This window comes from Rana temporaria, chromosome 8, assembly GCF_905171775.1.
Source record: "Rana temporaria chromosome 8, aRanTem1.1, whole genome shotgun sequence".
Lineage (NCBI taxonomy): Eukaryota > Metazoa > Chordata > Amphibia > Anura > Ranidae > Rana > Rana temporaria.
The window spans coordinates 46,860,314-46,875,977 of NC_053496.1; the positions used below are offsets into that span (position 1 = coordinate 46,860,314).

At 38.4% G+C, this 15,664-nt stretch overlaps 1 protein-coding gene across 1 annotated transcript in view; it reads left to right on the forward strand.

Annotated features, from left to right (window-relative positions):
* Positions 1 to 15,664, forward strand: part of LOC120910385 (M1-specific T cell receptor beta chain-like) — a 68,442-nt gene that overhangs the window by 42,178 nt on the left and 10,600 nt on the right. Inside the window, exon 2 of the mRNA XM_040322144.1 lies at positions 2,076 to 2,174. Coding sequence (XP_040178078.1) covers positions 2,076 to 2,174 — 99 coding nt within the window. The remainder of the gene's footprint in view (positions 1 to 2,075; positions 2,175 to 15,664) is intronic.

A 15,664-nucleotide genomic window follows, 5' to 3' on the forward strand; every position in this document is an offset into this window, starting at 1 on the left:
GTCCATTCGTAACATGTTAGATCCTGAATATGGGTATAACATGTAAGATGTTACGGAAGGTCAACTTATCCTTTAAGAAAGTTCATTCGAATTTTCTAACCATTAGTTGGGTCAAAACGACATTTGTTTTCAACTACAGTGATGCCAAAATTCAATAGAGCAGGATGGACAACAAATTAATTTCTATTAGACCCCTTTCACACGGGGCAGACTCTGTTGATCAGCAGGGGATCTGTCCGCTGATCCCCTGCTGATCAGAGCAAAGTGCGAGGATAACAGGTCCGTGTCCGCTCAGTTTATGCAGAGCGGACACGGACAGACCCATTTGGAAAATTTGATTCATTACAAAACTGATTGTTAAAGGCAAACATAATTTTGAAATACTTGCAAACAACATTTGTCTAGTATTCGAATGTGCAAATAATTTTCATTAGAACATTTGTACGAACAGTTGTTGGAAAATCTATCAGTGACTAATAATTGTTTGGAGGACTTCTTGTTGAGTTACTGGAACTAAAATGCTGCATAGACAGCAGAAACCTATAAATGAGTTTAACTCTTCCTACTCTATGCCAAACTAACAAGAGTTTTCACTATACATATAGGGGTAGATTTACTAAAGGCAAATCCACTCTGTACTACAAGTGCACTTGGAAGTGCAGTCTCTGTAAATCTGAGAGGAAGATCTGAAATGAGGGGAAGCTCTGCTGATTTTACCATCCAATCATGTGCAATCAAAAATGCTGTTTGTTATGTTCCTTGCATGTCCCCCTTAGATATACAGCGTCTGCACTTCCAAATGCACTTGCAGTGTACTTGGAAGTGCACAGTGGATTTTCCTTTAGTAAATAACCCATAAAAAAGCAGGAATAGTTTTACATAAAGTGGCAGCATTCACGCACGTAGGACACCTAACATAATGTATTATTTCAAAGCAAGTGGGAAGGCTAGCCACAGGCTAGCCTGTATTTGTAGGAGGAGTCAGAAGGCTATTTATCCCTCCTCCCCTCTAATCTCCGGCGTCGGTGGGGTTTCTGGGTCCCCCCCCACCCATTCCCCCTTTTTTCAATTTTGTCTTTTTTCATCATTTATTTCTTCACTATCACTTCAGGGTATGCCCACTTATAGGCGTACTGTCCAGCGAGGCCAATGGCACACCTCAGGCCTGGGTAGTTAGGGTGTCGTATTCCTCGGTGAAGACTCTGACTACAAATACACCTTTGCACACTGGTACTGACTAGTATTCCAATGTTTCTCTTCTTTCTCAGTTTCTCTCCCTCACTCAGCTATTGTGACCCCAGTGCTGAGAGGTGGGGAAGGGGCAAATAAGGATGCTGTGCAGGCACCCAACATCCTCCTTATCAGTGTCATCTATGTCATCTTTTGATAAGGGGGACTTTGGATGCCTGTACAGGGTTTTTAGGAGGCTGGTGGCTGGAAGGTTGTATTGGTGCACAATGAAAAACTCTGACTTTGAGTAGCTAAAAGGCAGGCTTGACCCCCTGTTAGCTTGTACACAATTTTTGGGCAATTTTTTTATATTTTGCCAAGGCACCCCTGAAGAAATCTGAAAATACCCCAGGGTGCCTGGGCATCCCGGTTGAAAAAGGCTGCTCTAGTCGTATATTTTAAAATCAGATTTCATCAGCGATAATAAAGGCAACATAGTTGCTTTAGTTTCCAAGAAAGGTTTGATATAGACAAGATATAGAATAGAAACAATGATTAAAGGATAACAATAATTCTAATGCAACTACAATTTGCATCTTTGATGATGGTTTAAAAACGGTCAATTTTTGAGCCAGGAAAAGCTTACTCTGACAATCAACACAAGCTTAGTTTTCAGCACTGAGTACTCTAAGTGTATTTAAAAAAATCAGATGCCAACAGTGATAATACAGGCAACATAGTTTCTTTTTTTCCCAGGAAAGGGTTGGTACAGGCAAGCCTACACAAAGACTTAAAAAGTCAATGTGGTCAGCGTTTATTTTAAAATAGAATTATCCCAGCTATGTTAATACCAAGTACTTGTACTGTAAAGACACAGAGTCAGTTAGATGTTATCAGTGTCTGAGCACCTGCTAGGACATTGAGGAATTTCATACTGCAATGGTTGGCTGTGAGCACCGGCAGTGTTCAGTATTTTGGAGAAGGAACTACTATTTATGTGCTGGGTAAGTGAAATATTTAGACCTTCTTGGTGTCATGCTAAGTCTACGAGTGCAAACATTTTCCCCTTATTAATTGCCTATAGACAGGTTAATAGAGGCAAAGCGAACATTGTACCATGCAAGGTACCATACAGGTAAGTGGTAAGAAAATCTTGCAGGCATTGCATTTTTATTATTGGTCACAGAGTAAAAAGGGTCCCATCTGTAGGAATGGTTAAAGCATATAGCACCCAACCATGGATCATCAAATAGAGTCTAAAAAATGTAATAAAGCAATCACATCAGAGCAAAGGGCTGCAATGTTTTGGGGCCAAGCAGGACCCCTTTTTCATTACAAGCCTGATGAAGGGGTCCTGCCTGGCTCTGAAATGTTGCAACCCTTTGCTATGATACGATCGTCTTAATAAATGTTTTTGGTGGCTATTTGATGATCTGTGGTATGCTGATGATATATGCTTTAACCTTGTGTTGATACCGGTTTCCAGGTGGATTTTGCTGCAGTAGTCTCTCGTTAGAAGACACCTCCTGGAACGCATGTTGGTAATATTTTGCTGCAACCGTAGATATGAAAAACCATGGCAGTTCCCACTCCAATTTTGCTCTTTAACTCAATTGAGTTTATTCACTAAAGAAGTAAAGAAGGTTCACCTAGCAAAGTAATTGTTTCCATGGCTTAGTAAATAAGGATAATCTGTGTTACCCTTGCATACCCAATTATCTTGGTGGGAATAAAAAAAAGAACAGCATTTTTTTTGCTTTAAAACCATACACCCAAAAACACATTGTGGGCGCTGTTGGGTTGTATGGACACTTTGTTGGTGACATTTAGTATAGAGCTCTGTAGCTGTGAGTAGCAATCAAAGACAATATTTTGGACAAGGCACCATTCTCTCTGTGTTGGGTAAGTCGTTACATTGACATTATTGCAAAATCCATTGCTTTTCCTAACAAATTCCATTAAGTTAATTTGCAATCTTATTTGAAATGAAAATGTTTCAAATGACAAATGCCCTACCATGATTTAAAACAGGCATGCATACTTGTTCAAAATCAGTGGTTTATTAAGTAGTGAAGCCAGCGGATACCACTTCTAGATGGAAGTTGGGAACTTTGCTCTCAGAACAGGTTCCCTTTATGTGTGAAAGCAGTAACCTATACCAAGGGTTACTTTGCCACTTCTAGCAATATGTTAGGTATGTTAGACCATGATCTGCGATGGCATACTTATCTTGCAGTACTGAAGACTTGGGTTCAGTGCTTACTAAGGAATGAATAATATGTGGGTTCTTCAAAAAGTTTCCACACTTTTTCTGAACTGATATATATATATATATATATATATATATATATATATATATATATATATATATATATATATATATATATATATATATATATATATATATATATATATATTGTTGGGCATAGGACCATGTGGCTGGTTTGATCAACCCTGTAAAATGCTGTAAACATACACTATATTGTCAAAAGTATGGGGATGACTGCCTTTACAAACACATGAACTTTAATGGCATCCCAGTCAATATTGAGTTGGCCCATCCTTTGCAGCTATAACAGCTAAACTCTTCTCGGAAGGCTGTCCACAAAGTTTAGGAGTGTGTCTATGGTAATGTATGATCATCCCTTCAGAAGTGTAATTGTGAGAGTTGGACGAGAAGGCCTGGCTCACAGACTTCAATTCATCCCAAAGTGTTCTATCGGGTTGAGGTAAGGACTCTGTGCAGACGAGTCAAGTCCCTCCTTCCCAAACTTGCTCAGTCATATCTTTATGGACCTTGCTTTGTGCACTGGTGTGCAGTCAGGTTGGAACAGGAAGGAGCCATTCCCAAACTGTTCCCACAAAGTTGGGAGCATGAAATTGACCAAAATGTCTTGTCATGCTGACACCTTAAGCGTGCCCTTCACTGGAACTAAGGGGCCAAGCCCAACCCCTGAAAAACAATCCAACACCATAATCCCCCCTCCACCAAATGATTTGGACCAGTGCACAAAGCAAGAGTCCTGAGCTCAACCTGATAGAACACCGTTGGGATGAATTAGAGCAGAGACTGCAAGTCAGGCCATCTTGTCCAACATCAGTGCCTGACCTCACAAATGCACTTCTGGAAGAATGGTCAAACATTCCCATAGACACCACTCCTAAACCTTGTGGACAGCCTTCCCAGAAGAGTTGAAGCTGTTATAGCTGCAAAGGGTGGGCCTACTCATTATTGAACCCTACAGACTAAGACTGGGGTGCAATATAAAGGCAGTGTCCCCATACTTTTGACAATATAGTGTATGTAAATATAGAAAATCAAAAGGAGCTTGTTTAAGCCTTTTTTAATTCATCCAAAAGGAACAATAATACAGTCCATCCCTGTAAAAATTACAATACAAAAACAAACTGAGGGCTGTTTAGCAAAGGTGGCTGGGGGACAGTAAAAACAGGTGGCTGAGCTGCAGTGTTTTAATGCTAACCCCCCACTGTCAGAGGGAGGTAAGCACTTACACCCATGTGAAAGAGACAAAATGCAGCCATTTCCCAACCAGTGCTCTGTGGAAGCCTAGTGTTCCTCCAGAGGTTTCTAGGGGTTGCTTGAGCTGTGGGTGATTGACCTCCCATTTGATGGTGCCTGCATAGTTCCAGGACCAGCACCACTAAGCAAAGCCAGCAGCTACCTACTTTACATGGCATACTTGCGGACACAAACGCATCTTAACAGAAACTATAGAGGAGGCATTACTGCGAGAACTAGAAAATCCACTTCTTGTAGCAGTGCGTAACATTGTGGGTACTAGTAGCACCATGATAAAAATGAATAGAACCCCTTTACAATAACTCCAGTGGAGACATACAGCGTCTTACCATGTAATGAAGGCACATCAAAGACTTTAGACAGCATGTGACAACCTTGGAGGGCTTGTATCAAAGCTATAATATCATAAAGGATCATCAATCTATCTTGAGACAACTAGTAATGCCAAAATCAAACAAGCTTCTGGCTGTCAACACAACAATTATAATTCTATAAAGCCAAAGGTGATCTTAACTTTTTTAAATCACCTCGATGTTTCTAAATATGGACATATATAAGTTAAACTCTGTGGATGTTTTTGGCTGGGACCAAGCCACTGTGTTCTGGAGCCTCTGCAGCCTATTTTGGCAGTGGTACCATTGTCAGTGTTTTGGGTAAGTCCATCAACATTTAGGTTTTTATACATCAGTGTATAGCTGTGAGTACTGCTGCTAAATTAGATTTTGGAGAAGGAACAATTCTATCAGTGCTTGGTAAGTTAAAAAGCATTACGTGTCCTTTTGTTATGTGTTAATACAGCCTTTCTCAACCTTTTTACCATAGAGGAACCCTTGTAGCTGTCAGGCTCAGCAAACCCCCACTAAAATATTATATCTACACTGATGGTACATTAACATGATCAGCAAGTTGTAGGCAGTGTTATATAAAATAATAAATAATATGGTGTACTTAACATTTCAGCTCTTTAACAATATTATCTTCATCAATAATTATGAAATTGAGCAAATAATAATGGCAAGAAAATAAACTTTTTTTTAGCAATCCTTCACATTGGTGGTCAGTGAAGAACTGACCATTTACTTAGTGGTCAGTGGAGGCAGGAGATTAACTTGCCACTGCTTTCTTCTCAAGGAACTCCTAGCAACCCGTAGAGAACCCCATGGTTCCTCAGAACCCTGGTTAAGTCCAACTTGGTGATTAAAGATCACAATCTTCTAACAACCCTAATGCAGCGTACACACGATTGGGCTTCCACATCGGAATTCCATCGGAAAAATATAGAACATGTTCTATATCTAATCTCCTATGGAATTCATCAGAATTTCCTATGAAAAAACTCTGATGGGGCCACACACGATCGGAAAATCCATTGGAAAAAGTCCATCAGACTTTTTCCATCGGAAATTCTGATCGTGTGTATGGGCCATAAGTATTACTTAATCAACGGATCCCAAAGGATGATTTAAGGTCTTCTTCCCTTAGCAAAATAGCTGTATCTACACCATATTGGCAGGATCACGCCTTAGTAAAGCCTAACAATGGTCTTAGAATTTTTCTTAGCACATATTATTGTTGATTGGACTCAGGACATTGGCATGTTATTGCAGCCAGTTAAGTAAAGGCACACTGGCTGTTAGTATGGGTCATTAGCCATCATGCTGGGGTTCTAAATTCACCTTATAGTATTTAATTTAGGGATTTCTTTAGGGATCCCTTGATTTTATTATTCTGAGGTGTAGCATTGGGAATATTAATGCAATCAGTGGCAAGATGGCAATATTACTGGACTTGGTGTCATGATAAACCGGAAAAGGATTTAGTATGGCAGTGTGCAACTGTGAATGCTGAGAGGCAGTATTTTGGAAGTGGCACCATCCTGTCAGTTTTGGGTAAGTAATAAATTGTTGAATTTTTTTAACCCCTTAATCCCCATGAGTCTAAACTTATTGGATTTATTAGTTTTAGAGCAGGATGGGAGTATAATGGATTAAAACAGAATAAATGTGCTAAATGACCTAACTATTCATTAAACTCAATTGGCTGCCTTTATTTGCATGCATTTTGTATGTTCATTTCAAATAATAATCTGTTAGCTGGCTATATATAGTACTGCAATATTTCTCAGTAAAAAACACTACATTTGTAGTCTACCAAGTCCTTATTCATTTCTATGGGGCCTCAAATCCTACATTGATACAGTAAAATTCATGCAAGTTGCATTTTTACACAATGATCTGCACTGTAAAGCTGGAAAACGAAGGGAACTGGTTGACATCAGTTCTATATCTTTTGTAGCTTTCCTATGGTAGCTGATTGTGTCATGTTGTAGGAACTGTTTAGATGTGAACGCAATCTGAATGTTTTGGGTACAATTGTATCTAGAGTTACAAGAACAAGATAAGAGGATAGCTGCACCCAGGCCAGAATCCCTGATTTAGATGATGCCTAAATTATGTGACATAAAGGATACTGTGTTAAAACAAATACAGTTATAAGGAGGTATATTGTGTAATCGGGTTACAAACAAACATGTTTCAGGCTACTGCATATGAGAATCTAGATGTCCTATACACTATATGGCTAAACGTTTCTCAAAACCTGACCATCACACCTAAAGATGGGCCAATGTATGGGGACACCTCTCCTGTCCAAACCTAAGAGTGTTCAGGTGTTTCCAGTGAAGGGTACTGTACATAATTATAGATAATTGTGCACTTCCAAACTTATGGTAACAGTTTGGGGAAGACCCTTTCCTGTTCCACCATGACTGCCCCCTGTTCACAAAGCCAGATTCATAAAGACATGGCTTAATGAGTTTGTGGAGGAACTCAAGTGACCTGTACAGAGTCCGGACATCAACTCTACTTTGGGATGAACTGGAGTACCAATTATGAGCTAGGTCTTCTCATTGGAAATGAGTAACAAACCTTACAAATACTTTTTTTCACAAAATTAACACAAACTCCCATATATGAACTCCAAAATATTGTGGAAATTCTTTCCAGAATAATGAAAGCTATTACAGATGCAAAGTGAGATCAATATTATTGCCCATGGTTTTGAAAGTGGACATCCAACAAGCTTATATAGGTGTGAAGCCCCATACACACTATCAGTTTTCCTGCTGGTTTTCTCTTCAGGTTTACCAAAACCATGTAGTACAAGGACCTGCCTGATTGCATTCAAATTGAAACGCTTAAGGTTTGACCTCATATTAGATGGTTTTGGTAAACCTGAAGAGAAAACCATCAGGAAAACTGATAGTGTGTATGGGGCTTAATGGTCAGGTGTCAATAAACATTTAACATATCGTGAATCTGTAAAATAGGTCCAATGTTTTCAATAATGCTGACATATGAGTCTTAAGACTGTCTCAACCCTAAAGCCTCAAACATTTCCTACAATATGCTGTTGGATAGCATGGGCAGCCAACAATGCTAATGATTGTGGTTAGTGGGATTTAGTACAGAGCTCTGTGGCTGTGAGCGGATACAACACACAATATTTTGGAGCAGGGACCATTCTCTCTGTCATAGGTAAGTTATTTTATTACCTTCAACAAATTCAATCATACACAACTCGTCTTATGCTGCAAAAGGAAAACCTGGTTCATGTATTTATTAGCTTCCACAAAAAGCCAGTCTACTGCAGTGCTCTCTTTCTCAACACTACCTACAGAACAAAGTAAATTAATCAATGATGGTGTGATTTGATAAGTATATTCAATGCACATTTGCCAAAGGGTTAGGGGGACAGTAGGCTTTCCCAGTTCATATTTGCCTAAAAGGATACTTGAAAATAATATCATTCTAATTTGTAAGTTATTGTAATGGTGGCATGTGCTATTTAAAACGGCTCCCCCTAAAATATTCAGCTATCCTGGCTTTCTGTGATTGGGTAATGTGGATATTGTGCTGGTACTTAGTGCGGTATATGGGATTTAGTACATACCTCTGTGGCTGTGAGCGGTACTGGAACACAATATTTTGGAGCTGGAACTATCCTCTCTGTCCTGGGTAAGTTGTTATATAAACTTCCACATATGAATTAGTACATGCTTGTTCTAGAGCTGTAAAATTAAATTATTATCAAAATAAAAAGTTTAATTAATTACTACATTAATTAAATTAACACGTCTACAGTAAGACTTTATAAAGCTATTCTCTGTTTTACAACATTACATGTGTAAAACGTAAGGGGTTTGGATATTAGAAATAATGGCTGCCTATTATTTTTAGGTCAGTGACTCACTGATAGGTGAAGCTTTGGGATTATCATAACCAGGTAATCCATATTTTTTTTAGAACATCACAGATATTGCTCATATGACAGGTTGCAGAGATATTATAAACACTTCTGGAAAAAAAAATAGGGCTTACTATGGCATTATTTGGGGTATTTACTATTACTAAAACTGGAGAGTGCAAAATCTGGTGGAGCTGTGGATGATAGCTAATCAGCTTCTGACTTCAGCTTGCACCCTCCAGTTTTTTTGTAAAAAAAATTTTTAATTGAAAAGAAGTAAAATAACTGTTACAGATATCTTGAACAACAGTTTAACAAAAGAAAATATACAAGGTCACAGAAATCCGTTTCATAAAGAAGTATCCACTACAATAATAAACAAATCATGGGGGAGAATTGGGGTCCAATTTGTAGGGTCAAAGGTGCTGAGGTGTTGCAGGAGGCATTGATTCGGGGTGCACTTGGTGGTTTCCCAATTGTAGAAACTATGTGTTCGGGGAAAGGCTTGTTTGGCCTGGGGCGTTATTGCAGTAAGTTTCCACTTTGCACCCTCCAGTTCTAGTAAATCAAGCCCTATATGTCATGATGTCAAATTGGTTGGCATTTCTGTCTTGTAACGTGGGAGCTGTCAGTTCAGGGGTAAAGTCTGCATGGAGTTTGTATGTTTGTTTTGTGTGTTTCCTCTTGGTGCAATGTTAGGTACATATGAATGAGTGGTCCTTAACAACTGTATGCATGTCTAGATTTCTCAAGCTTCTCTAAAAATTGTTAAATAATTAAACTATGTATAAACCCAAAATCGAATTCTCATTAAACTTGGCATCATTTCAATGCAAAGCCCACTCACAATTAGCAACAGCATTGTCAGCTGGTGGGCTACCTAGCAGGTCCATCATATATGTAGTCCAAAGGTTAATTGAATGACCGCACATGACAGATTGACAACACTGCTGCTAGTTGTTGACAGGATCTCAAGGTAAGAATTTTTGCAAAAAAACAAACAAACAATTAATTTAGGAAAACTGGTGCTAAACAAACAAAAAAAATTGAGTTGAGGCCTATTCATACTTTGCGTTGTGGTAACATGGTAAAACAGACACATAAATCCATATTGCCTCAACCTGCTCTGAGATAAATATGGGGGTGCCATTGCTAGCCTACTTTCAGAAATGCTAGCTGTTTGGCTTTCTTTGGCCCCAGCTAGCTAGCTAGCTGTCTGGCTTACTTTGGCCCTAGATCAGTGACCCAAAACAAGCATGCAGAGCAGGAACGTTCCAATGAAGTCACAACTCATCTGTGTACTTTTTCCAGCTTGTTTACCCAGAAAGTACCATTGGTTTAGCCAGGCAACTAGCATTTTCAGAAGGAGAGGTCAGCGATAATAGCCTCTATACTTTATTAGTTTATACGTTTTTATTAATATAACAGCTGCTGATACAGAGAGACTTTTAGAGCACAGAACGAGAGACCACTCCATGCTTGTAAAATCTAGAAAACCCCCTTTTTGTAGCAGTGTGTAACATTGTGAGCAGCGGTAGCACCATGATAAAAATTAATGTAAGCCCTTTACAATAACCCCAGTGGTGACGTCTAATGTTGTGAGGCTAAGGAAGATTAAGACGGCCCAAGTCTTCAATGTCAAAAAGAACAATCACGTCATCCTTGGGTCTTATCAAGCTGGTGCTTCTTCAACAGGATCATAACACAAAGTTAAAGAAAGTTCTAAAAAGTCTACAGACTTGTTGAGAGTACAGTAACTTGAAGCTCTAGATATCCAATTTTGACCAAATGCAGCTAAGGATGTGCTTATGCGCAAGTGGTGGCTTTGGTCAACTGCCTGCAAACAAATACTTGATTATCCACTATCTTTAATTTTTTCAAATACTGGATAATTTATCATATGGATAATTAGTTACCATTCTAAAATGCTAACGTCTTCTTATCTATGTTCTACAGTATTAGTTAACAATTAATACAAAAATAAATACATAAGGTCAAACTGTGGGAGGTTTTTGGCTGGAACTAACCCACTGTGTACTGGATCCTCCACACAGTACTTTGGTGGTGGCACCATTGTCAATGTTCTGGGTAAGTGTACTAAGAGTTGAGGTTTTAATACAGTAATGTGTAGCTGTGAGTAATGCTGCAAAGCAAGAATTTGGAGGGGGAACAATCCTTTCTGTCCTCGGTAAGTGGCCACAATGTCTTTGTTTTGTGTATGTCCACTTCACAAGTGATTTTGTAGCTCAGATTCTGTAATTACTCATGTTATCCAATGCAGATGACCGTCCATGACACACCAGCAACATGATGTTGCATTGAGAAGCATTGTAGCCAGCTAAAGAAGTAACTATATCTAAGAGAAAACAAGCACAGATACCAATAGCTGCTACACATCTCTGCTACAGTGTTGCTAGTGTGACATGACCATTAGGTGAGGTTTTTATGCGCCAATGTATAGCTGTGAATACTGGAGCTAAGCTAGAGTTCGGAGGGGGGACATTCCTCTCTATCCTAGGTAAGTGGCACCATTGACTGTTTTTTGGGTAATCGTGTGAAAGGCAAAGTTTTTATACACCAATGTACAACTGTGAATACTGCAAAACAAGAGTTTGGAGGGGGTACAATTATTTCAGTCCTTGGTAAGTAAAAAAAAAAAATATGTCTTTTTATTATTCATTAAGTTTGTGATGTCCACCTTGGTCCTTGAAGGACGTCCAATGGATTTTTTTTTTGGCCATAATAGATAAAGCTTCTTGTCAAAGTAATAATGACTACCCTGAAGGCTTAGGTTGTATAGAGGTATAAAGGACTTGGACAATCCTGACGTTTGTAGAGATCTTATCTTAGTTTAATAGGTTTAACAATAGTTACAATCCCATTGGGATCCAGCCAGGGAAATTGTAATGAAATTAGTGCCAAGGTAGACTCGTTGGGATTTTGGGATTTAGTACGGCCATTTGCAGCTGTGACTAACGAAAGGCAGTATTTTGGAATTGGCACTATCCTGACTGTTCTCGGTAAGTGATAATACTGTTGCCAATTTCTATAACCCCATGTATGCATAAATTAGCTTATTTAGAGCAAATGTATAAATTATTGATATATCATAGCCCTAAAGCAAATGTATTGTATGTAAAATTGGATGACACATATTGGAGAGCAGATTAAAACAGATTTAGATATTTTAGATTAGAGCCAAGTTTTTTAAAAATGTAAAAATAATTCTTAGGTTTTTAAATTCAGGTTGCCATTGCCAAGTGGTGGTAGCTTCTGTTAAAATGTTGGATTCTATAGCAAAAAGCTGTATACATGCAAGAACACTGCGTAACGCTCTCTGCCTTGGGATAATTGTGAATAATGTCTGAACTCCCAAGCTGAACTGTTACTTATTTCAGACACTAAAAGGTTTACAAAAACATTTTTTTGGAGGGAATTTACTAAAACTGGAGCATCTCTGCATAGAAACCAAACAGCTTCCAGGTTTTACTGTAATATTTAATTGAACAAACTGAAGTTAGAAGCTGATTGGCTACCATGCACAGCTACACCAGATTCTGAGTGCTCAAGTTTTAGTAAATCATCCCCATAATGTTTTATATTATTGGTGAAACATTTCCATCCAAGTGCTCTCTTCTTATGAACACATTCAATAATAGGCCAGCTGACAGAGCAATGATCATATCCAAAGTGTAGAAAACTCTTTGAAAACAGATTTAATGAACAAGTAAAGCTGGAAATTACCATGTGGCTGATAGAGGTTATTGTATTTAGCATGTTTCCTTAGTGCTTTGTCCTAAGTCATTAGATAAATGAGTCTAATGCTTTGTGCATGTTGTGTGATTTTTACACATTCACTGCTGGTGAATTTTCCTAGTGCATGTGTTTTAAATGACAGTGATTCATTCACCACTAGTGAATGTTTGATGAATGTCACATTCACTGCTTTATAAATATGCCCCAGTGCATGGGTTAGAGACCAAGTGATGCCTTGATGGTCTCAGAAATCCTTAAGCAGGTCCTTCAAGAGTGCAACATACACAAAAATACCACTTACCAGACAAAAGAAAAGTTTGCGTAATATTAAAACAAAATGTTTATGTAAAACGAGGAACATTTTTGCAAAGCCTTTAGCCTCCTAAAACTGATATTGCACTTTTGCATCAATGGCATCAATGGTAGTGGGGCCTAAAACCAACTAACTTGCAAATTCTCTTAGTAAAAGCTATTGATTCAGGTCACTCCATCAGAGTCTCACTCCTTCTGCTGCTATTTCTATTGCAGAATAGAATAGAATAGTTAAAAAAAAAAAAACATTAGAATACTATCACTTCATAACTGGCAGACAAGTTGGGCATAGCAGAAGGCAACTCATGGTCACTCAATGTATCTCATGTGAATCCTCTTAAACATGGTCACCCAAAGCCATCTAATGTGAATCCAGATAACCATGGTCACCCAATGGCATCTCATGTGAATCCACATAAACATGGCTACTTAATGGCATCTCATGGACTCTCAGGAGATGTCATTGAGTGACTGTGTTTAGGTGGATTCACCCATAAACCCAGACAGGCTGTAGAGTAAAATAGATTTTTTAATATTATTTTTATGCCTTCTAATATCTTAAACCTCCACTAACCCAGGATTGTTTTATTATATAGAAATGCATAGTTATATACTTTATACAGATTTAAAAAATGTTTAGCAGTGAAGCTCCACTACAGCCTTCAGTCTGGTTTATGATAAGCTCTGCACTTTTTAGCATGTCTGGGTGAAGCTGTTTTTGTAGCTTTGTGTATTATGGTGAGGACTGGGGGAGCACTGTATTATAAAAAATAGCAGGGCCTTTACAAAAATCCACCCATTTGTCAGTTAACAATATTGATATGTTTAAAGGTTTAAATGTTGCAAGGCAGAGGCCACAATAGGTACACCGATACTAAGGAGTTAATGGAAGAGCACCAAGGATGCTCACGGTTGACCCTAAGCTGTTAAGGCATGGTTTTCGGAAAAGTTGGTATAATTCAATTCCTGCATTTGCCTAGAAACTACAAGTCTCAGCAAACCCATCCATTCAGTCTAGCCAGGGCATGTGAGGGCTTGCAGTCCTCTATCATCTACAGGCCCAAAAGTTCAATTAAAATCCTTTCTACCACCATAATGCTCCTTTGAGGTTTACCACCAATGGCCCCCCACTGTGTCTAGCTCCGCAGTCATTTTTGGAAGTGGCACTGTTCTCCATGTGCTGGGTAAGTCTGCAGATTTCACTTTGTTGTATGCTTCATTTTTGGAAAAACATCATCTTTTTTAAGACTAGATTTGAGAGACCTCAGCTCAAAAAGTAGGGGAGAGTTTTTATACGCTGATATAAAGCTGTGAGCTCTGGGAATAAATTAGAATTTGGTGGCGGCACCACGCTTTCAGTGCTTGGTGAGTAAAAAACAAAAACAAAGGTTGCATTTTGTTATTATATATGATGGTGCTTTATAATTTTTATATTTTTAGAGGAAATTATAATATAATTTTTTAATATAATTATAATTTTAATACTATGCAATATGTGTTATTTTGTTAACATTTTCTGTATTTGATATTTGATATCATATTTTTTAATATAATTATACTTTTAATACTATGCAATATGTGTTATTTTGTTAAAATGTTCTGTATTTGATATCTATACATTTATTTATATGTTGATCTCATTTAGATGTAGCATAAACCTTATGCTTTGAAAAACTAAAGGTTTACCATTAAAAAATATATATATATTTAAATGTAGCTTTAAAATAGTAGAGTAGTAGTACAGTAATGTAAGTCATCAATTAATGCAGCAGGTTTGGAGTTAAGTAGATAAGATTTATTGGCTAATTGGTAAGCTATGATATATTACATTTTTTCTTTTTGGGTTTAGATACACTTTAATATCTTACAGATGCAAGCTTAGGAGCTGCCCTATGCTCCTTCTTCAGGCTTTATACAAATAAATTGTATAAATCCGTGATGCCCAACCTGCGGCCCAGGGGGCTGCATACGGCCCTTTTTGTGCTGCCCTCAGGGTCCCTGCGGACACCTATCTGTGTTTCCCTATTGCCCTATTATAACAATGATTCCTAGCAGTCTCATGTAATGTATATCCTGTCTATGCCTGACCCCAGAAGCATTTCCCCAGTCTCCAACAAGTCCTATAACGTGTTCAAAATCTCTGAAAGTCTCCTGCAGCATGTCCCCAGTCTCTGACCATCTCATGTACTATGACTGCAGTCTCTTACCATCTCCTGTATTATGGCCAAGGTCTCTGAGCATCTCCTGTAGTATGTCCACAGTCCTTGACCATCTCTTATATTCTCTGACCAACTCTTGTATTATGTCAACAGTCTCTGACTACCTACTGTATTATGTCTGCGGTCTCTACCATCTCTAGTATTATGTCCACAGTCTCTGATCATCTCTCGTATTATGTCCACAGTCTCTACCATCTGTTGTATTGGGTCCATAGTTTCTGACCACCTCCTTTTTTATGACTGTAGTCTCTGACCATCTTCTGTATTGTGTCTGAACTCTCTGACCATCTTCTGTATTATGTGCAAAGTCTATGACAATGTAGGTACGACTTGCATTGACTTCTGTTAAAGAAGTCGCATGCAAGTCATGCCAAAGTCGCTTTGGGATTGGGCTTCCGTTCGAGCGGAAGTCGTGGCAGTG